General features: G+C 44.2%; 1 protein-coding gene across 7 annotated transcripts in view; it reads left to right on the plus strand.

Moving 5' to 3' along the window:
- The window catches only part of Fbxo16 (F-box protein 16), a 79,416-nt gene that overhangs the window by 256 nt on the left and 54,559 nt on the right, over positions 1 to 24,601 (plus strand). For 4 of the 7 annotated variants that reach the window (XM_029561128.1, XM_008828127.3, XM_008828128.3 and 1 more), the window contains exons 2-3: positions 5,627 to 5,762; positions 17,590 to 17,625. In XM_029561128.1, the coding sequence (XP_029416988.1) occupies positions 5,627 to 5,762; positions 17,590 to 17,625 (172 nt within the window). Of the gene's footprint in view, positions 1 to 30; positions 155 to 1,689; positions 1,709 to 5,626; positions 5,763 to 17,589; positions 17,626 to 24,601 lie in introns of those variants that run through there. The other 3 variants (XM_029561129.1, XM_008828129.2, XM_008828126.3) reach the window with 3 other exon arrangements.

Raw genomic sequence — 24,601 nt, forward strand, 5'->3', positions numbered from 1 at the left:
CATGGAGAAGATGGAGGCAGTCTCGGAGCGCTCCCTAGCTGAAATTCCACAAGCCTTGCCGGAGGTCCTGGGGACTGCGTTTTGCTCTCATTCAGCTGCAGTTCCAGCGCCCGTGACCCGGCACCTGTGTATTAACAGCCAACCTTTACATCAGGTCCAGCACTAGCTTTTCTTCTTTTTTTTCCATGCACTATAGTGCTCTGCTTCGTGTTTACATACTTGAAAATACGGTGAATTTGTATTTAAATCTACCCATACTCTATTTCCTGATACTATTTAGGATTCTATTTGTCTGATAATATTACAGTGTGAATTGCGCAGAGAAACTCAACCCTAGTCAGCTTTGTAAACTCCAAGTAATCCCGAGTCTTACCCCAGTGCCTGTTCATCATGTTCTGAGTTTCAATGCACAACTTCACAAGGCTTAACCCTTAAACTGCCCCACCCCCATCTCCACAGTGACATTTTTTCCTTCTATTGATTGAACAAATATTCAGTGAACCTTATGTGGGGCTGTGACCAGCATTGAACTGAGCAGTGTTACAAACACACAGTAAGCCACAAACCATCAGGGTTTCATGCTGCTGTTCTCACAGGGGTCAGGCTGTTGTGTCTGGACAGAATGCATGAAAGTGGAGGAGACTCGGGCTGAAAAGGTAGGTTGAGGCACTTGAGACAACTCAGACTTCCATGCCGAGGAGTCTGGATTCCACAGTCATTAGTGAGATGTGAAGATTTTTGAGTTGAAAAGTGACATCATCAACTGATCAAAAAAAAAAAAAAAATCCCTGGGAGTTGGGAATATAGCTTAGTTGGTAGAGTGCCTGACAAGGAAGCCCAGGGTTCTATCCCCAGTGCTGCATGAACCAGGCATGTGGTGTGCACCTGTAATCCAGCTTTTGGGAGATGGAGACCAGAGGACCAAGTTCAAGGTCATCCTTGGCTAGTAAGAGGATTTGGGGCATATCTGGAACACATAAGGCCCTCTTGGGGCTGGAGAGATGGCTCAGGGGGTAGGAGCACTGACTGCTATTGCAGAGGACCCAGGTTCGGTTCCCAGCACCCACATGGCAGCTAACAACCTTCCATAACTCCAGTACCAGGGGACCTGATGCCTTTTTCTATATGGGTGTGCTTACATACATGCAAGTAATACACTCATCCACATAAAATAAAATATTTTAAAAGACCCTATCTAAAACAAAACAACAAAACACACACATACAAAAAAAAGCACTAACAAAACCTCTAACAGAGCCTGGTGTGGTAGCACATGCCTTTAGTCCCAGCATTTGGGAAACAGAGGCAGGTGGATTTCTGAATTCTGGGACAGCTGGGGCTCCAGGGAGACCCTGTCTCAAAAAGATAAGCAAAACAAAACCTTGTAAGAGCAGAGTGTGACTCTGTTAGAGCAGAAACTTATCTTTACTCCCCTGTTAGTGTCCCATGGATCCTTAATAAAATGATTGGGGTGATGGTGATGGTGTGAACAGTGGCTTAGAAGACTTAGAAGACTAGATTGGAAGTGTGTGACCACTGAGAGCCTGCTGGGGTGTTGAGCATGGGACTGGAGCCATATATTGAGGGTGGACCCTAGCTTTCCTTCTGCAGTTTAATACCAAGGAAAATTAAGAATGAACATTGATTGGCAGTCATTATGAGACCAGGAGGCTGTAGAAAAGCAACAGCGGTTTATCTGTGGAAGCAGGTAAGACAATCTACTTTGTCTTGATAGAGGGGGAGCAACTATTTCTTATGTCTATCATGTGAAAACTTGTCTTTATAATAGGAGCAGGCGGTCCATACTGTAAATCTGAGTGTGCACACAAATATTCACACATGGCGCCTTTCAGATGCTTTGAAGAAAGCCTAATCCCAAAGTGGTTTCTATCTCTGAGGGACCAGACAGAAGAAAACAGCCAGTGCAGACCTTTAGGGTGTCACTGAGAAAAGCTACTTTGTCCTCTTTCAGAATGGTACCCAGAATAAGTCAGAGGAGGGCTTTTTACACAAACTGGGACCCAAGGGTGCTTCGGAGCATAAAGCAAGGGGGCGTAACCTGGGGAAAGCAAAATTTCAACCTCCTGTACGTGCTGGATAGCTTTAGTATCAACTTGACACACCTGGGTTGAGGGAGCCTCAATTGGGGAATTTCCTCCATTGGACGGACCTGTGGTCATGTCTGTGGGACATCTTCTTGATTATGGAGTGGTGTGGGAGGGCCCAGCCCACTGGCCACCCCTGGGCAGGTGGGCCTATGTTGTATAAGAAAGCAGTCTGAGCATGGGTCAGGGGAGCAAGCTGTAAGCAGCGTTCCTTCACGGCCTGTGCTTCAACCCCTGCCTCCAGGTTCCTGCCCTGAGTTCCTTCCTACCTTGGGCTCCCCGATGAACTGTGATTCAGGAGATATAAGCCAAATAAACCCTTTCCTCTCCAAGTTGATAGTTGTCAGAGTGTTTTGTCACAGCAATGGAGAAACAAACTAGAAAACTGCATTTTTCTAGGAAGAGATTTCACAGATTTCATTCCAGAGCTTTATGACTCTCAAGAGTTTTTAAATAGCTGCTGTTTTGTTTGTTTGTTTGTTTGTTTTTAAATTAAAGGGCCAGGCATAATGACACATACCTGTAATCTCAGCACTGGGGAGATTGAGGTGGGAGGATTGTGAATTTGAGGCCAGTCTGGACCCTGACTCAAAAACAAAAACCAATAAATAACAATAACAACAAGCAGTATATAACTTTTACTTGGGCACATCTAGACTTGATGACCATGCTTTGTACCTGCAATTTGCCTGCTCATGTGTTCATTTATCTCAGGCCACCAGCTAATGCAGTAATAAGGGGCTGGAGAGATAGCTCAAGTGCTTCCTTCTCTTTTAGAAGACCTAGGTTTGGTTCCCAGCACTCAGATAGTAGCTCACAACCATCTGTAACTTCAGTTCCAGGGGATCTGACGCCCTCTCTGGCCTCCATGGGCACCGGGCACACACATGGAACATTTATATACATGCAGGCAAAACACTAATACACATAAAATCTTTTAAAGCCTTAAAAAACTTGTTTAAAAATGCTGTGAGTAAATCAATTCTTAGGCGTTTTGTAACAACTAAAAATGTAGTGACTTAGATAATTCAATAATAATTGAATATTATATGTCCAGTGAGAGCCTCAGAATTTCAGATGTAGTGACTGGGGAAATCCCACCTCAGCTGAAAAATGATGCATTTAAAAACATTTTTAAAGGGAGGATCTCATATAGCCTAGGTTGGCCTCCCTATGAGGATGACTTTGAACTTCTAATCTTCCTGCCGCTAACTCCTGAATGCTGGCTTTATAGATATGGGCCACCATACCTGATTTATTCTGTTCTAGGGATCGAACCCGGGGTTTTGTGCATGTTAGGCAAGTATCTACCAACTAAGCTACATCCCTAAGCCATTCTTTTTTGTTTGTCCAATATTTACTGCTATGGAGTCATTTATCTGACCCATAAATCAGGCATTTGAACAGCTTTCTCAGCCTCACTTCTGCCTGTGAACGCAAGCCCAACTTCAGTGGGGAAGGTGTGTGTGGAAACACTGAGGGTATAGGTTTAAACTACTGACCATCCTAAGAGAGTCCATCCTGTGCCTCCAAAAGACAGGTTTTGGGGTACTCTATAAGTGATGAGTTCTAGGGAAGACTGCAGGAGATTGCTGCTTATTCAGGCTGCCCAGCCATGAGCCACCTCTATAAGGCCCTTTTCTCTTAATTTTTGAAACAGCATTTGAGGGTAGATATATATGTAGGACTAAAACCTACATAAAGTTAAAATTAAAAAATGGCTGTAGAGCTTAGTAGTTAAGAGCTCTGGCTGCTCTTGCAGAGGACCCAGGTTCGATTCCCAGCACTCACATGGCAGCTAACAACCATCTATAACTCTGAGTTCCAGGGGATCTGACTTCTTCTTCTGACCTCCTTATGCACTGCACAGCACAGGTGTACCTATACCTACATGCAGGCAATACACTCATGTGGGGTTGCTCCCTCTCCTCGTGGGTCGTTGGCCACCACTCCACGAGGACAAAGGGAGCAGAAGCGACAAACGGGGTCAGGATGGCCAGTGAGCACTGATAGAAGAAAGCCCTTCTGGGGAGGCAGATTCAGTGATGCAAACAGCTCCAGACTCAGTGAAACAGCTCCAGATTCAGTGAAACAGCTCCGTTTATTCAGTGGGGGTTAGGGAAAATATAGTGTGGAGGCAGTAGCCAATGCTTCAGCTGATAGGTGCTCATAGTATGCATTATTTACATGTGGCAGTAGGCTCCTATCATCCGACTATTGGGCAATGCCTGATTATCATATAGAAAAAACCTGGGGGTAGTTTTCACTCCAGGTAACTATGCCAAAGGTCATGTTCCAAATAAGGTCAGGCATCCGTGCTTGGCGGCACTTTCCAGGTAAGTCAGGCAGAGAGCAGGAGACCCCCTGTTGAGAAGGGGAGTCCTTCCACATAGCTCCAAGCCCCTTAGAGCTATCCGGACATGGAGGACTACAACCCTAGCAGCAGGGTTCCCCAACACACTCATACACATAAAATAAAAATAACAATAATAATATATATATATATATATTGTCTTTTTTGAGACAGGGTCTCCTCATAGCCCCAGCTGTCCTGGAACTCACTATGTAGACCAGGCTGGCCTCGAACTCACAAAGATCCGCCTGCCTCTGCCTGCTGAGTGCTGGGATTAAAGACGTGTGCCACCATGCCCGGCCATAAATAAAATATTTTTTAAAAATTGGCTGCAAAATCAGGGAGTATCAGGGACAACATGGCAGTTGGCACATAGCATCAACACTACCTTCAGTGACCACCTCATCCATAAAAATAAGGACAAGCTACAGTCAGTCCATCTGTGGCTTAATCTAATCACCACCTCTTAGCAGGGGAGGGACTACTGATGGTCCCCAAATGAAGGCAGAGGCAAGTAACTGGATACCTATAAAGTCAGTCATCTAACCAGCAAATTCTGCACTGTTGAGGAAAAGTAATTCCTCATGGAAATTAAAGAGGCAAATTGTACACTGGGCAACTCAGACCAGAAGACTTTTCCCCCATAAGGGCAGCCGTCCATCTCCAAAGCCTTGTCCCTGACTAGCATATCACTCTACTTTTTGACTAACCTGGATCTCTCATTACCTAGACTCAGAAAGCTAAGAGGCAAAGAGGAGAGTTACTTTCTCAGGGACACAAGTTAGGTGTTTTCTGTTGCTTTGTGATTTAAATTTGAAGTACTTCTCTTCAGTTAGCTGTGTTCATAGCTAGGGGTGACACGGAATGTCTCCAATGGTCCAGTGGTCTGATTCCTGTTCTAATACTTGTTATCAATATGCTCTCCCCCAGGGTATATAACTTCAGAGAGCCTCATATTCTTCACTTGTCAAATGAGCTGAAACCTACACCCTTACGACCAGCTCATGATAAACTTGTGATGAACATACATGTACATACATGTAATGTGCCTGGTATACAAAATTCTTCCAGTAAATATTCTCCCCACCTACTCCTTCTCCCAATATAGATAGACATTCTACAGTATTTTTGGTATTTTGAAGATGACATGATTTATTTCTTCTCATAGGTATATTATTTCTTATAGAAAAATACCCAGTCATCCCATGATGGCATTTGCTCCTCCAAAAAGCACAGATGGCCCCAAAATGCAGACAAAAATGAGCACCTGGACACCCCTAAACCATCAGCTTCTAAATGACCAGGTAAGTAGTCAGAGAGATTTTATCATTTGGGCCCATGCCTTAAAGAAAAAAATTAGTAAAATTTGGTTAATGAAAAGGAGCTGGAGAGGTGGCTCAGCAGTTCAAACACTGGCTGCTCTTACATAAGATGCAGGTGTGGTTCCCAGGATCCACATGGCCGCTCATAACCATAGGTCACTCCAGTTCCAGGGAATTCAACACCCTCATCTGACCTTTGTGGGCACTGCACATACATGGTATACTTACATACATACAGGCAAAACACTCATACACATAAAAGAAAATAAATCTTTAAAAAATTAAAATATGGGCAGGAATTGTTTAAAATTGCACAGTCTATGAACAAAAGATAAAACAAAGTCTTTATATATAAAAGAAACTTTATTTGAGCCTTTGCTATGTGGACAAGACTGGAATAGACCAGAATCCTGCCTGAGGAAGAAAAAAAGTATCTTTGATATGTTGTTTCCTGCATTGTCTGTCCCGTTCCTGACTTTGGAATCAACAGAACTTAGGGAAAGAAAGAGTGATCTAGGAAAGATTCCCCTGAAAACAGAATTTCTGGCCAGAGTTTGGGTCAGTGAGTGAATACATTTCACAATACTGAGCTTCTCCTGAGAAGTCTCCAGCTGCATTCTTGGGAGACAGAAGTAGAATACACCAGATAAAGGATTGTGTGGCAGATGGCTGGGGTGTGAATGGCTGACCTCTGGGAATTGTATTCCTGTTCCAGCGAGGTGCAAAATTTACCCACAGGTCTCTGAGCTTCTAGGATCTGTTCTTATCACAATCAGCCTGTGTAAAACTTACCTCGTTATTTTTCCCGCTCCATACTGTTCCTCTTCCAGGTGAAAAACTCTCATTTTATACCATTGCTAGGGCCAGAAATCTTCCTTTTTCCTATCAGGTGTGAGGTTGGATCTTTCACTCCAATTTACAAGCTAATAAGCAAACCTGTTGCTTATGGAATAGAAAACTGTATTATTTCACAGTAAAGGACACAAGATTCTGGGCAGGGACAAAGAACTTGCATAGCACAGTTGTCAGAATGAGTACTCTGCACCAAGTACTAAACGTTGGCTTTCCTGGTTGACCTTGTCCTGCTGGGTGATGCAGATCACTCAGATAAACACTGAGCACACAGTGGGTTTGCTTGGAAGCCAAAGACTGAGCCCAGGGAATCCACTGCTTTTATAGGAAGCAGTGAACAAGCCTGTTCTTGGTCACAAAGGAAACATAAATTCCTCCCTTTGGGTTGTCTTCCTGCAGTGTAACCTGGCAAACAGGGCTAAGTGGAAAGTGCTCAGGGCCTTGCCTCCTTGTCATGCTGAGACATTTAGGAGCAGGAAGCCCATGGAGGTTATCTATCGATACACCTTGCCTGCATATCCCATGTTCTCTGGGTCCATGCATCTCCTCTCTAGGTCATTTGAGCCCTTTTTCCATCCACTCATATGCCAAGCTCCATGATCTCAGTTCATATCCTTGTTCCCCTCCACCCCAGATACATTGCAGTAACCCCCGGGCTGGTGTCACTGCCTCTACCCCTGCTATAACTTAGCCCCAGAAAGCTCTCTAAAATGCCAGTCCTATTAGGTGAAGCTGAAAATGGGCTCCACTCCAAAGGGCAAATTCCAACCCCCACACACATCCTTGAGGGGCCCCTTCATGCCCTGACCCTCAGCCAACCTCCTGGCTCCCGCCTCTGCTGCTGCTCCCTAACCCCAGATGCCAGCCTGGTGAAGCCTGCAGTGCCATAGCCCTGCTGTCTCCTCACCTGTGAGTCAGCGCCAATGTCCCACCCTCTGTAGCACCTCAACTGCTTCCCGCAGCCTCTTTACTCTTCTGGCTTTCCCACTGAACTCTAATGCATCAAGACTGGGATGTTACCCATTCTCTCTGAATCTGTAGGTCTTGGTGTGGCTTCTGGAACACAAGTCTGGCACTCCCTGGTCTTTCCTGTGTGCGGTCACCAGCAGATGCATATGCGTGTGTGTGCCAGCGCCAGAGAACAACCTTAGCAGCCATTCCTCAGGTGTCATCCACTTTGTTTTTAATTTTTTTGTTTTATGTGGATGAGTGTTTTGAATGCATGCAAAATTTGAATGTGTTCGAATGCAAGTGTACCCATACATGCAATGTCTGTAGAGCTCAGAAGAGGGCGTTGGATCTCCTGAAACAGGAGTTAGAGATGGTTGTTAGCCACCAGGTGGGTACTGGGAACTGAACCCTGGTCCTCTGCAAGAGCAGCCAGGACTCTTAACTGCTAAGCCATCTCTCCAGCCTCCCACTTTGTTTTATTGAGGTAGGGTCTCTCACTAGTCTGGAGCTCACCATGTGGGCTAGACTGGTTGGCCAGTGAGCCCCAGAGATCTGCCTATCTTTCTCTCCCCAACACTAGGATTCTGGGATTACAAGTAAGCCACCACTCTTGGCTTTTTAAAACCAGGCTGGCCTCAAACTGAGAGATCTGCTTGCCTCTGCCTCTCGAGTGCTGGGATTGAAGGGATGTGCTGCCACACCCAGCTCAGCTTTTTAAAAAAATTATGTGTGTATGTATATGTCTGTGTGTGGGTATGTGTATGTGAGTGCAGGTGCCCCATGAAAGCCAGAAGCATTGGATCCCCCAGGAGTTGGAGTTATAGGCAGTTGTGAGCTGCTTAGTGTGGTTGCTGGAATTTGAACTAGGTCCTCTGGAAGAGCTGTGTGTAGGTGCTCTTAACGGCTGAGCCATCTTTCTAGCCCTCAGCTTTTCTTTTATTGTGGGTTCTGGGGGATCCAACTCAGGTCCTCGTGTTTGCAAGGCAAATATTTTGCCGACTGAGCAATCTCCCAACCCTTCCCCTAGATATTCATAGACTCTTATCTTTGGACCCCTCCATCTGTTTCCTTGGCCAGGAGTTGGTCCTTGTCTCTGTAATCCTAATAGAGTGAGGATTCCTCTCACAAAGCCAGTGTCAAGCCTGGTCCCATCTTAGAACTAGAAACTTTCTTCGTCTCTGAGATAGAACCAGAGTAAATTCCCAAAGAGTAGGAATTAGAATCAAGAGAGGGAGTAAATTCCCAAAGGGTAGGAATTAGAATCAAGAGAGGGAGAGAGAGAGGCAGGTGGATCCAGGCTTCATCTATAGCTGTGAATGACAGACAAATGTACGGAAATCTTTTTCTTTCAAAGCAACAATTATTTATTGAGCACCTGCTTGTGATGCTCATAGCTCTTCAACAGTTTACATAACAGCTTATCCCCCAAACTTCAGTGTTGAGTTTGGAAATCTGTTTTCCCATTGCATTGTGAAGGTTTTACACACGTGTGAAAAAGTGACTTGAATTGAAATACCAAGTTGTTGAACGTCTTGATTTTCAGAAAATTCTCTAGAAAAATTAAGCTTTCATCATCTTCATTTAGTCACTATGAAAAGAGTACCTTAATAATCCCCAAATATCTTAGTGCTTTTTGCAAATGGGGTGATTACAGAAGCTGATTCTTTTATTGTTATTTGTCGGTATTGGGATTGAACCTAGGGCCTTGTGCATGTGAGGCAACGGCTCTATCACTCAGGTACATCCCCAGCCTCCAGAAGCAGATTTTGAGATGATCATATAGGTGTGAACTCCAGAGAAGGGGAGAGGAGGGAAGGACTTAGGTTTGGGGCTAAGGATGAAGTTGGGCTGCTGTACATTCATCATGAGGACTCCAGTGGCCCTAGAGGACACCATGAAGCTGGCCCAATCTTTCAGAGTGGTCTCGCAACTCGGCAGGGAGACCTGGCCTTTAGAGTTGATGCTGAACTTCCATGGGCACCAGCTGCTCTCCCCTCCAAGATCATAACCTTGGCCAAGGCAACTCCTTTGAGCCCCTGGCTGTCAACCAGCTGCCTCCCAATAGGTATAAGAATAAATCTCCAAGTCCTGGAGAGGACAGCACATCTTAGGAGCATTCTATGGTCTTATCTCAGTTCTTTTTTCTTTTTTGAGACAGGGTCTCCCTGTAATCACAGCTGGCCTGGATCTCACAGAGGTAACTCCTGCCTCTGCTTCCCAAGTGCTGGGATTAAAGGTGTGCTCCACAATGCCAGGGCAGGAGCTGAAGCACAGACTATGGAGGAGCGCTGCTTACTGACTTGCTCCTCTGGTCTGTGCTCAACCTTTTTCTTTGTCTTTTTGAGACAGGGTCTCCCTGTAGCCCCAGCTGTTCTGGAACTCACTATGTAGACCAGGCTGGACTTGAACTCACAGAGATCCGCCTGCCTCTGCCTCCCGAGTGCTGGGATTAAAGGTATGCGCCACTACACCCGGCTCAACCTGCTTTCTTATATAATACAGGACCACCTGCCCAGGGGTGGCACCGCCCACAGTGAGTTGGCCCCTCCCATATCACTCAACAATCAAGAACATGCCCCACAGACATGGCCACAAGCCAGTCCAATAGAAGAAATTCTTCATCTGAGGTTCTCTCTACCCAGATGTGTTAAGTTGACAGTTAAATCTATCCAGCACACACCTATATGTGTCTTAATGAACAAGAACACGGGGCTGGAGAGATGGCGCAGCAGTTAAGAGCTGACTGCTCTTGCAGAGGACCTGGGTTCAATTCCCAGCACCCACATGGTGGCTATGAACTGTCCTTAACTCTGGTTCCAGGGGAATCTGATGCCCTCTTCTGACCTCTGTGGCATTGCAGGACATGGGTGCCCTCACATACATGCAGGCAATACACTCATACACATAAAATAAAAATAATAAAATATTTTTAAAAAAAGAACACATAGGATTTGTAAATGATTATACCAAAATATTAATACTGGATGCCCCCCCTCAAAAAAAAAGTTAAATGGGCATCAGTTCTGAAGGGAGATCCTCTGAAAGAAAGAATTTTTCTTTTTAATCCCTGTCTGGTACACTAATATCTCAGATTTTAAAACAACTGAAAAATAAATACAAATAAAAGCAAACAGAGAGCAGTGACCCTGGGAATTGAAACCTTGGTCCAGATCCTCTATCCCAGTAATTTCCTATAAGATTCCAGGAAGCCACTTCCCTCCTTTGGGACTTCATCCTCCTTTTTAAAGTGGGTGTGTTAGATCAAGTAGCCTCAAAGGCCCCTTCCAGATCTACCATTCCAGCTTTATGAAAGGATTGAAAAATAGATGGCTCAAGGGCCAGGCGTAGTGCTCAGGAAGCAGAGGCAGGTGTATCCCTGTGAGTTTGAGGCCAGCCTGGTCTATATAGCAAGTTCAAGACCAGGCCATTCATCAATCCATTGTGAGTTCTCTTCCACTATTCTAGTTTGCTTTCGATTGCTGTGACAAAACACTCTGACCAATACCAACTTGGGAAGGAAAGGGTTTGTGTGGCTTACATCTCCCAGGTTCATCAGGGAGCCCAAGGTAGGAAGTCAGGGCAGGAAGGAATACTGCTTCCTGGCTTGCTCCCCTGGCCCCTGCTCAGCCTGTTTTCTTATGCAACACAGAATAACCTGCCCAGGGGTGGAACTGCCCACAGTGGGCTGGGTGCTCCTACATCACTCAACAGTTAAGAAAATGCCCCACAGACATGACCACAGGCCAGTTCAAAGGAGGCAATTCCCCAGTTGAGACTCCCTCCACTTAGGTGTGCCAAGTTGACAGCTAAGGCTACCTAACACACCCACTATTTTTTTTTCTGAGCCAGGGTCTCATGTAGCCCTAACTGGCCTCAAACTCATGGATAACCTTTACCTTCTAATCCCCCTGCTTTCACCCTCTAAGTGCTGGAATTACAGGTACTGCACCCCCATTTACGTGGTACTGGGGATGGAGCCCAGGGCTTTGTTCATGCAAAGTAAGCACTCTTGCCAGCTGAGCTACATCTCCAGTCACCCCCATCTTGTTTTCAATTTTGTCTTCCTCTGTTCTGTAGTAGAATGTGAAATACATAATAACCGTCTCAGCCTAAAATAAATCTGGGGATTTTAACTTCACAGAAGGCTTTGAACAGAGAGACCGAATTCAAATTTAGATAACTTTAAAATGGTAAACATATTATCAAGATAGGGAAATGCAGCAGATCACCAAGTAATTTGGGCACTGAGCGTTCTGAGAGGAGAGATGTTGTAAAAGTCCCTCTCTCTGTGCCAACTGTAATTAGAAGGCTCACTTTCCCCAACAGGCAGAGGTAACTCTGGACAGGGATGGGCAGGATAATTGGCTGGACTCTAGTGATCATTTTGCTCTTGTCTACTCATCCCAAAACATCATGCTGCACTCTTTAAATATATACAATTAAGAAGCACGAAAGGCACACAGCCCCATCTCTTAGAGCACAATTCTCACATGTATTACAGTACCTGTAAAAAGGGTGTTCTGAGCACCTATTGCCATCCATTGGTCATAATTTAGGATCCCCCAAATTTCTCCCTCCTGCACTGTAATGATGTCACATGGGGAAATATATAATTACAGTGTCAACAGACTAAAATAACAACCGTGGAATTTTGTCTTAACAGCAGGCTGTGGGTAAACTGTGATCCAAACAGACTGCGGGAGTCTGTGAGAGGAGGAACCATTTTAATAGTCATTTCAAAGAGATGTTTTGTTTTCCAGCTTTTCAAAACAAAGACCCTGGTTGCATAGCTTTGGAATGAAGCTTCACTCCAAATCAAGGAACAGAATGGTGGAATCCCAGCACTCAGGAGGCAGAGGCAGGCAGAGCAAGAGAGAGAGAGAGAGAGAGAGAGAGAGAGAGAGAGAGAGAGAGAGAGAGAGAGAGAGAGAGAGAAATACAAGTCCAAGTCCAGCTAAGGACTAAGAAATGACTTGCCCGAGATCGTTATTTTGTGCATGTGTGACTCAGAACCAGATTGAGTTTGTCTTGTACTTGAGTGAGGATGTGTTGGAGCAGGAGAGATGGTCACATTTGTGCATTACTTGCTCTCACTTCTTTCTTTCAGTGGCCCGTTTCTCCTGGGTGTAGATACTCTCTGGGAACACCTAGGTTTGCTTGGGCCCTGTCTGGATATATATATATATATATTTTTTTTTACTAATTGGATTCAAACCCAGGGGGTCTCATACACGCTAGGCAAGTACCCTGACATTGAGCTGTATGTGTATGAGTGTGTTGCCTGCATGTATGTAAGTGCACCCCTGTCATGCAATGCCTGCAGAAGTCAGAAGAGGGCATCAGATTCCCTGGAACTGGAGTTACTGTTGTGAGCTACCATGTGGGTGCTGGGAATTGAACCCTGGTCCTCTATAAGAGCAGCCAGTGCTCTTAACCACTGAGCTGTCTCTCCAGCCCTCATTTAGATTTTTTGATTTGTGTATTATGTGTAATTAGAGACTAGAGACAAGGAAACAGAGCTGAGAGAGGTGCATGCCCTGCCCAAGAACACATAGCCTGGTGGGTGGCTGTCAAGCAGGGTCTCCCTGTAGCCCCAGCTGTCCTGGAACTCACTATGTAGACCAGGCTGGCCTTGAACTCAGAGATCCACCTGCCTCGGCCTCCCAAGTGCTGGGACTACAGGTGTGTGCCACCACGCCTGGTTCCATCTTTTATACTTTTTAAAATAAGGCATCACCATGTTGCCTAAGCTGACCTGAACTCACTCTGTATAGCCTAGACATGTCTTGAACTTATGATCCTTGTGCCTCAGCCTCCTGAATAGCTGGGGTCACAGGCCTACCACCAGGCCTGGCTTAGACATTGTCTTTGCTTTAACCTACTGAGTGACAATCCCACTTCCCACCCCATTCCCTCCCTTATACTATTTTTTTCCTTCAGTGTCCTCTGCCACTCTGAGCCACACCATCAGTGAACAAGATGATGGGACAACCTGACCTCTCTTTTTGTTTTTGGTTTTTGAGACAGGGTCTCCCTGTAGCCACAGCTGACCTGGAACTCACTGTGTAGACCAGGTTGGCCTCAATCTCATAAACATCTGCCTGCTTCTACCTCCAGAGTGCTGGGATTAAAGGCGTGTGTCACCCTGTCCGGTGTTTTATTTGGTTTTGGTTTTGTTTTCTTCCCACCCCTTTTGAAAACTTCGTTATGGTCTCAAGACTGGACCTTCTTCCCACCGCCAGGCAAAGCACAGGAGGCAGTTCCTCAGAAATGTAAGGCTGCCAGGGCAGGTGACATTCACCTGTAATACTAACACTCAGGAGGCTGACGCAGGAGGATCATCAGTTCCAGGCCAGCCTGGATTTCATAGTTCGAGACAGTCAGGATGGAGAAGATCAAGGTTATAGTAAAGAACCAAGACAGAGCTGAGCTGAATAGGTAGTTTGGCACTAATGATCCTTCCCTCTCTCCCTCCCTTCTTTCCTTCCTTTTTCCTTCCCTTCCTCCCCTCCTCCATCCCTTTTTCCTCCCTTCCTTCCTTTCTTCCTTCCTTTTGGTTTTTGAGACAGGGTCTCATATAGCCCAGGCTAGCCTCAAACTTACTATGTAGCTGAGGATACCCTTGAACTGATCCTTCTTCTTCCACCTCCCAAGTGCTGGGATTACAGGTGTGTGCTACCATGCCTGGCCTTTTTGTTGCTCTTTTTGAGTTGGGGTTTGCCTATATAGCCCAGACTGGCCTCAAACTTACTATCCTCCTGCCTCTGCCCCCTAGGTCCCGAGATTACAGTTGCCCAGCTGAAACCAGCAATTTATTTATGTTTTCAGAAATTTGAACAAAATATAACTTTTGTGGGCCTCTACCTATTCTCTCTAAAATGAGGAAGTTGAACAAAAAGCTTTTTAGGATTTCTTTTAGCTCTGATATCCTGTGAATTCAGAAGCTTTCTCATTACTGTTGTTAGATCAGCAGTGTCACAGACAGTCTGTCCCAGAACCTGTTCTTCCTGGTTCTGGGGAACATGTAAGAGAAAGGGAATGTCATTGACATTGGGAAAAAAAACGAACAGGAACTACTAGAGACAAAACTGGACACCTTCCAGCCCCGGAGAAGCATTGAGCAGAGGGGGAGGGGAAGCAAGTGCTGGGCATCAGAATCTTGTCAGCACTGGTGGCTTGGCTTGGTCAGTGGGTATTGGTAGAGATGGAAGAGCTCAAGAAATGTGCGAATCCTTAGCCAGGCATGATGGCACATACCTTTAATCCCAGTTCAAGAGGCAGGAGGATCTCTGTGAGTTCAAGGTCAAGCTAGATTACACAGTGAGACCTTATCTCCAAAAGCAATCTCTCTCTATCATCTATCTATCTATCTATCTATCTATCTATCTATCTATCTATCTATCTATATTCTATAATCTTTCTATCTATATAATCTATCTCTATCATCTATCATCTATCTATATCTATCATCTATCTATCTATTATCATCTATCTATATCTATCATCTATCTATCTAATCCAGATTTTTAAATCTCTTCTGTGTTTTCTACATTATATTCTATTTTCATATAGAAAATTTGAATTTATCTGTTGCTTTTATTTTAGGACCATAGTAGCTCAGTGGCGGTGAATCAGGAGGTAGAAGGAGCAGGGGGTTCTCTTGAATGTGCAGAAAGTGTCCACTTACAGTGTGTGAGATTCCTTGAACTGGAACAGAAGGACTTCCCATGGCCCCATAGTACTTGTTGAATCATTTATTTCTTTTTTAAAATTTTACTTATTATTTTTATTTTACATGTATGAGTGTATTGCCTGCATGTCGGTAAGTGCACCCATGTTGTGCAGTGCCCATGGAGGTCAGAAGAAGGCAGCAGATCCCCTAAAACTGGAGTTACAGATGGTTGTTAGCCACCATGTGGGTGCTGGGAGTTGAACCTGGGTCCTCTGCAAGAGCAGCCAGTGCTCTTAACCACTGAGCCATCTCTTCAGCCTTGAATCATTTATTTCATATGCCCATGGCAACTGGAATGGGAGAGCTGAGAAAGAAAAGGGCTGTCCTCCAGAAGCATGAAGGCAGCTCATCCTTCTCCACAGCAAGGAAGGACCAGGCCTGAGCTGCCTCTTGTAGCAGGAACGTGCTTTCAAGGCTGTTGGAGAGCTTAGGTGGTGCCAAGAAGGAGGGAGAAACTTCGATCCCCATTTGAAAGCTAACAGAGGGTGTATGTGTTGGAGCGGGAGAGACAGTCACATATATTCATTACTTTCTCTTCCTCTCTCTATAACCTCCTCCTCTGCCAAATATACCCACATTGGTCTTCTCTTCCCCACACTCTCAAATCCACATATGCTCTGATGCTCAGAAAAACACCAACATATCCATACGCTCACACTGTACTATACACACATAAGACTATTGATCCTTATGGTCACATCCATTTGACTTCACTATCACAGGTATTTGCTCTATACTATATGTAGAACGCTACACTGGATGTGTCAAGATGAATAAGACATGGTTGTTGTCCAAAATAGTGTATAAAAATAAGCCTATGCAAAAAGTGGCAAGCCCAGAGGCACATATGTGCGAATCATTGATCCTGCAAACAGAAATTCATGGGCATCATTTACATGGGTATGTGATGAAGGTTTATAAAAACAGAACTGCTGGGCTGGGGAGATGCCTCAGTCAGTAAAGTGCTTACTGTGGAAGCACCGGGACCTGAGATCAATACTCAGCACCCATGTAAAAGCTGGTAGAGTGACATGCGCCTGCAACCCCAGCACGCAGGACGCAGAAACAGGATTCCTAGCAGGCCTAGCCAAATCAGCGAGCTCCAGGTTCAGTAAGACCCTGTCTCCAAAATAAGGGGGAGAGCGATTGAAAACACCTGACATTGACCTCTGGCCTCTATTCACACACATATGCATACCCTCCTTTCATATATGCATACCCTGTCTGCATACATGCACACACATGAACACACACAAGAAAAAGGAAGAAAACAACTGCTCATTCATATTTTTTATAAATATATGATTAATATTGAAACATTTCAGGGAGTTCTATTCTCTTATTCATCTGTGTTAGTTTATCATCTTTCAAATTCTAAATTCAAATTAGACTTCTTGGCTAAATTCTTAGCCGGTTGTGGTACACACTTGTAATTCAGCATTTGAGAGGCAGAGGTAGAGGATCAAGTGTTTCAGACCAGCCTAGGCTACATAATGAGTTTCAGGTCTGCCTGAAACTGGGACGCCGCAGAGTGGGACACTTGTAAAAGCACAAGAAAGAAGGAAGGAAAGAAGGGAGGGAGGGAGGGAGGGAGAAAAGAAAGGAAAGAAGGAAGAATGAATTACTTCTTTTACATGAATTATTCCATATGGAGAAACTAGAGGGAGGGGCTTGTCTGGATTAAAGCTGAGTAGGGTGGGCTGGTGATACAGCTCAGTGTAGAGCACTTGCCCAGCGTGTTCAAGCCCTCAGTTTGATCCTCAGCACCATGTAAACCAAGAATGGTGGTGCACTCTGTAATCCCAGCACTCAGGAAGCAGAAACAGGAGGATAAGAAGTTCAAGGTCATCCTTAGCAATGTGGAGAGTTCAAGGCCAGGCTGGAAAACATGAGATTCTGTGTAGTAAGTAAGCAAATAAATAAATAAATAAATAAATAAATAAATAAATAAATAAATAAACAAACCCTTTTAGGGATAAAACCCATCTCTTCATACTCAATACAGTGATGCAAATTCTTCACTGATTATTTATTTATTATTTATTAGTCTTTTTGAGATAGAGTCTCCCTGTAGCCCCAGCTGGCCTGGAACTCGATATATAGACCAGGCTGGCTTTGAACTCAAAGAGATCTGCTTGCCTCTGCCTCCCACATGCTGGAATTAAAGGCATGTGCCACCATGCCCAGCTCTTCACTGATCTTTTAATGTTGTTCGTAATGGGTATCTTGAACCATGATGTATGAAATCACCCTGTTTCCTTTTATTTGCTGTAGGTATTTGAAGAAAGAAGGGTCCTGCTTGGAAAATGGGTAAGCATTTAAAATAAACTGGGCTGGGGGTGTAGCCAAGTGGTAGAGTTCTTGCCTAGCATGTACAAGGCCTTGAGTTCAATCCCCAGCACCACATGATGGATGGATGGATGGATGGATGGATATATTGAGAAACAAAGTAAGTGTAGATAATTAAAATAAATGATGTCCATTTCTACATTATGTTATATTATCTGTTTTAGTCTGTTCAGGTTACTATAATTAAAATCATAGGCCACATGTCTGATAGACAATAGACATTTTATTTCTCATAGTTCTGGGGCCTGGCAGATTTAGTGTTGGGTGAAAGCCCTTTTGGGCAGCCATCTTACTGTGTCCTGAAATAGCATCAAAAAAGAGATCCTAGAGGGATCTGTTTCGTTAGGGTGCTCTTTCCATCCTGAGGGCTCCACTCTCCCCAAACCCCCACCTCCTAATTCTATCACCCTGGATTTTTTCATTGTTGTTTGAGATAGGGTCTCATTCTGTAGCCCCAGGCTGGCCTGGGACTCACTAAGTAGCACTGACTGGCCTCAAAATTGTATACTTTCAGGGATTCTCCTGCCTCAGCTTCATAAATACTGGGATTACAGGTATGAGTCATCCACCTAGCTGAGGTTAGGATTTCAACACGCAAATGTGGAAGGACACAAACATTGAGTCTATGGCACTATCACAGCACCATGGATAGATCCACCAAGCGTGGTGCTGGCTCCTTCCTTGGGAGCATGAATGATGACTTCAGTTCAGATTCTGTCGGAAAAACAGAAGTCATCTTTATGTTAATGAATCTAATTTAAAGATTGGTTGAACAAATATTGGAAAACAGAAGACACAGGAAGAGATTACTGCGGTTCTGTGGTGATAGAACTGGTCCAGGAGCTCCAGTCCAGCAAGGGACTGAGACGTCTGAGGAATAAAGTAGACATCACAGCCAGTTGGTTCTGATACATCCAAGGAAGCAAGGTGGTTCTGGGTGTTTGGAAAACAATGGGGCTAAGAATCCAGGTGAAGAATCAAAAGTCAGATGTGGTGGCACACGCCTTTAATCCCAGGAGGCAGAGAGGCAGCTGGATCCCTGTGAGTTCCAAGCCAGCCCGGTTTGCATAGTGATTTCTAAGCCAACCAGGGCTACATAGTGAGACCCTGTCTCAAAAAAACAAACAAACAAAAAAACAAAACAAAGCAAAACAAAAGCACCAGACAGGGCTGGAGAGATGGTTCAGCGGTTAAGAGCACTAACTGCTCTTGAGGAGGACCCAGATTTGATTCCTAGCACCCACATGGTGGCTAACAACTGTCTGTACCTCTAGTTCCAGGGGATCTGACTCCCTCTTCTGACCTCTGGGGGCACTGAACCACAGGGGTGCACTTACACACATGCAGGCAATACACTTATACACATGAAATAAAAATAAAAATAATAAATTAAAAAAAATGTCAAGGTGGTCCTGACAGGAACATCAAGCAAACAAAGCAGTATACCTCTTCTTCCTCAGTTTCCCTCTAGTGCCTCCCTCTTCACATACAGTTTCTAACAGAGGGCCATCTGTCAAAGAAAAAAAAATGGCTGCAGCACCCCTGCTCCTGTGCTTACAGCATATAATACAAGGGTTTGGATTGGAGAGACATTACCGCAGTAACCAGCACCGCTCATCCATTTAGCCCCTCGGCATCCAGGAACGGCCTTCTGCATATAGTGAACTTCCACATGAAAATGATAATAACTTTATGCTGTTGTCTAACAACACAAACATCCTTCATCACCAAAGAGAACTTTCTCGTCTGTTCCTTTAGTGAGGAGACAGAGTCCCAAAGGTCATTATCTATCACTGGGTAATATCAGACTGTCTATTTCTGGATAGTGTTTGTTGCTTGTTGGATTGCTCTGTTGTTCCAATTAAATATTTTCTACTGCCCAAGAGAATTGAAGACATATGGTTATATAAAAACTTGCACACTAATGTTTATAGCAACAGTATTCAAAAGCATAAACCATCCAAATATCCATCAGTGGGTAAATGAATAAACAAAATGTAGTGTGTCCGTATGATGAAATATTATTCAGTCATAAAGAAAATGATACATGCTACAACATGGATGAAGTTTGAAGACACAGTGTGCTAGGTGAAATAGGCTAATCAGAAGGACACATAGTCATAGTGTATGACTCTACTTGTATGACAAATGTACTTAGAATGGGAAAATTCTAAAGATAGAAAGTAGAACAGAGGCCGCCAGGGATTGGGGAGTTAGTGTTGGATGGGTGCAGACTATTAGTTTGAGATGGTGAAAACGTTCTGGAGGTGGATGGTGGTGATGGTTGCACAGAATGTGAATATGCTTAATGCCACGGAATACTTCTAATGGCTAAGATGATACATTTTACATTTATTTTAACAAAATAGAAAAAGTAAAAGTAAGGCAGGATGTGGTGATGAATGCCTGTGATCCCAGCACTCAGGAGGCAGAGGCAGGAAAATTAGTTCAAGGCCAGCCTCAGGCTACATAGAGAGTTTGAGGCTAACCTGGGCTATGTGAGACCCTGTCTCCAATAAACCAATCTCCTTCCTCCTACACACACACACACACACACACACACACAAACACACATACACACACACACACACACACACAAGTTAAAAAATGGAGGAGGGATGAAATACTGTTGTATTCTTTTTTCTAACTCATTTTATTAATAACCCGTTAATAATTCAAAATATAAAGAATAAAAACCTTAAGGGGAATGCCACTGCCTTTCCCCAAGCAACCACAATCAAAGGCAATGATAAGATTAGATTCTAAAATGCTTGAGGGGCTAGAGAGGTGACTCAGTGGTTAAGAGCACTGGCTGCTCTTCCAGAGGAACAAGGTTCCAATCCCAGCACTCACATGGGAGCTAACAACTATCTGTAACTCCAGTTCCAAGGGATTGGATGACCTCTTCTGTTCTCTGTGAGCATTTCATGACACTGGTGCACTTACATACATGCTGACAAGACACTCATACATATAAAATAAATAATTAAAATAAAATGCTTGAGTGGTAAGAAGGCTTAATGGCTCACAGACTGAAATGTTTGGTTGCTGAGTCTCTGAAGGATAGCAGAAGAGAAATGACATTTAAGGGACCCCCCCCCAGAGAACAGAGTGCCATTTCTGGGTCATGAGCACCTTGAATTCTCCCTGCCTCCCTCCCTCCCTCCATCCCTCCCTCCCTCCATCCATCCATCCCTCCATCCCTCCTTCCCTCTCACTCCCTCCCTCTCTCTTTCTCTCTGACAGTGTCTCTTGTAGCTTAGGCTGGTCTTGAACTCATTGTGAAGCCAATGATGAGCTTGAATACCTGATCCTCCTGCCTCCATCTCCCAAATACTGAGATTAGAGAGATGAGTGCTACTATGTCCGACTTTGAAGCTTTCTTGATTGTGATTTGGTATTACAAGTATTTGTCAACTAGGGAGCACAGAGCAGAATAGGCCACACAGGCTATAGGGTCACATTTCTTCAGCATATACAGACTTGATCTCCCTGTTCTTTGGGGAACATGATCATGCTTTAGACAGAAGTTCCAGATCCATCTGTAGCCACATCTCTTGATCCATTCTGTACTGTGGATAAACCATGAAAATACGATGCTGAGTGAAAGAAGCCAGACCCTTGCATCATCCCATGTACATGAAATGTCCAGAATAGACACAGCAAGAGACAGAAAAGTAGTTGGCAGTGTCCAGAGAGTAGGGAAAAGATGGAATTGACTGGAGTGGGGATGGGGTTTCTCTGAGGAGAATGAAAATGTGCTAAGATTAGACAGCAGTGCTGATGTTGTGACCCTGTGAATATATCAAAACCCAGCCAATTGTAGACTTTATTTTATTCCATTCTTGTGTATGTGTGTGGATGCATGTTTGTATGTGTGTAGGCACATATGTGGATGTGCATGCACATGTGTATTCATGCATGTGGAGGCCCGAGCTTGATGATAGGAATCATTTTGATCACTTTTCCACCTCACTTGTTGGAGCAGGGACTCTCAATGAAGCCTGGAGCTCACTGATATGGCTAGTCTCTCTAGCCAGCTTGCTCTGGGGATCTCTGGTCTTGGGCTTCCCAGGCTGGAAATACTGGAGATCTGCACTGAGCCTCTCCCTGGCCCCAATTGCACACTTTAAAATGTTGGATTTTGTGGCATATGATTTATACATCAATTTTTAAAAAGTCAGGATTCCTTTTTTAAAATATTTTATTTATTATCTTATGTGTATTAGTGTATTGCCTGTATGTATGTGAGTGCACCCGTGTCATGCAATGCCACGGAGGTCAGAAGAGGGCTTCGGATTCCCCTGGAACTGGAGTTAAGGACAGTTCGTAGCCGCCATGTGGGTGCTGGGAATCGAACCCTGGTCCTCTGCAAGAGCAGACAGTGCTCTTAACTGCTGAGCCATCTCTCCAGCCCCAGGATTCATTTTTTAAAACTATACTTGGTTTTCTCTAATTCGATCTGTGTGATAATCTTGAAATATTCCTTTTAAGCTTAAGTCAAAGCTGCTTTCCGTGAGGGAACCCCTTTGCCTAGCATGGCAGACTGAAGCCCTTTCCTGTCAGTTACTGACACTCAATTTTGCTAAAGGTGAGCATAGAGTATTAGCTTTAACTGTGTGCCTTTGCCTCAGCGTTCACCAAATCATTTCTCTGTTGTTCTGTAAAGTCATAGTCTGTTTATTAACCTATATTTTAAAAATCCTCCAGTGGGAAGAATTCTGTGTCTAAGATAGGATAGAAATTATTATTCTTTTCTTTGAATGGCTGAGTGTGTGTATGTGTGTGTGTGAGAGAGAGAGAGAGACAGAGAGAGAGTGTGTTTATGTTTGTATGTATGAAGGCCAGAGGTTAACACTAGATGTCTTCCTCTACAATTTTAGTGTATAATTATTTATTATTAGCGTGTGTGTATGTGTGTGTGTGTGTGTGTGTGTGTGTGTGTGTTATGTCTGTGTGGGGGCACATGTGCTACAACACATGTGTGGATGTCAGAGGACAGCTTTATGGAATCTGTTCTCTCCTTCCATCTTTACATGGTTCCAGTGATCAGACTCTGCCTGCCAGACTTGTGCTCCAAGTACTTTTTCCTGCTGAGCTATCATGCCAGCTTCCACCTTATTTTTTAAGACAGGGTCTCTCACAAAACATGGAGTTCATGTTGTGACTAGACTTGGCTGGCCTTCAGACTCCAGAGGGCCTGCTGTCTAGACCTCCCCAATACTAGGATTACAGGTATGTGCCACCACACATGGCTTTTACACGGATGCTGGAGATCCAAACTCATATTCTCTTGTTCGCAAGTCAAGTACTTTACCAACTGAGCTATCGCCGCAGCCCTTCAAAGTCTTAATTTTTTTTTAAAGATTTACTTTTATTTTTCATTTTTATTTGTGTGTGTATGTGTGTGTGTGTGTGTGTACGTACATGTGGGTTTAGGTGCCTGTGGAGTCTGGAAGGGGGCATCAGAGCCTCTGGAGCTGGAGTTACAGCTGATTTTACTGGAGCTGTCCAACTTGGGTGCTGGGCACTGAACTTGGGAGCAGCAAGCTCTCTCAGCAGATGTGCCATCTCCCCATCCCAAAGTTTTAAATCTTTTGAAAAGATCTTTTTTATTCCTCTTTTAAACCGTAGCTAGTACAAACATATGTTTGGGCAGCCCATTATTATCTGTCTTCTTCAAAAGAATAATCCATAGAGGTCAAGGATAGTTTTTATTGTTCTCAGACAAGTTTTTGTTTTTTGTAGTGCTAGGTATCACATTGAAGGCTTTTGGCACGCTAGGTCAGTGCTCTACCACTAAGCTATAGTCCCATCATCCACCATAGGTCTCACTGTACATCCACGGACACTTATCAGACATTTAATACTTTCCCTGTCACCTAACAGGGATATTCCATAAATGCACCAAATCACATGGTAGACTACATAGTCCCATAAAAGCCCTAATGCAAGAGAAAGGAACAATAAAGATATCAGTGTCTTGACATGGTATTAAGATTTTCACTGGAGGGAAAGCTTAATCTTGTATTAGAAGTTAAGTCATTATTTTGAAAGCATCTAGACAGAGAGGGCATGGTATAAGATGAATCTTTGTAGATGTTCTCAAAGTATTTTATATTTGGGTATTTCAAGAATTTAATTTTTGTTTGTGCATGTGCACATGATTCTGTTTTATGTTTAGAACAGCAACAAACAAAATAATAGAGAAACTGAAGCGATGTATAATGGTGCATGCCTGTAATCCCAGCACTCAGGAGGCTACAAGGCAAGAAGAGTGTGAATTCAAGGCCAGCCCCAGATATATAACGAGACCCTATCTCGAGAAAAAAAAGCCTCCCGAGGGCTGGGGGGCAGGGAGGTGGGTGGTTAATAGTTAAAGCACTTCCTGTGCAAGGTATGAGAACCAGAGTTCAGATCCCCAAAACCAAGATAAATGCTGAGTGGGTGTGACAGCCCACCTGTAATTCTAACCTTGGCCAACAGAGACAGGACTGGCTAGGTAGACAAGCGGTATCAGTGAGTGCTGGATTTGATTGAGAGAGCCTGCCTCAAAGAATGATTGGTAGAAGAATGATTGATCATAACTCCTAATATAAACCTTGGCCCTCTGTATGCAGTCACACACATGCACACCCATCCCCCCATGTGTCACACACACACACACACACACACACACACACACGCACACACCCAGAAAAATGGGGGGGAGCCTCCCTAATCCCCTCCACTCCCGTTCTTGCCTTCCTACATGAGCCCTGAGAGATCGAGCAACTCCCTTCATTTTCTGAAATTGCAGGAAGACTACTTTACTTTAAAAATAGCCTTTAATCCCAGCACTTGGGAGGCAGAGGCAGGCAGATCTTTGTGAGTTCGAGGCCAGCCTGGTCTACATAGTGAGTTCCAGGACAGCTGGGGCTACAGGGAGACTGTGTCT

The sequence above is a fragment of the Nannospalax galili genome, unplaced genomic scaffold (assembly GCF_000622305.1).
Source record: "Nannospalax galili isolate Female #2095 unplaced genomic scaffold, S.galili_v1.0 scaffold612, whole genome shotgun sequence".
Taxonomy (NCBI): domain Eukaryota; kingdom Metazoa; phylum Chordata; class Mammalia; order Rodentia; family Spalacidae; genus Nannospalax; species Nannospalax galili.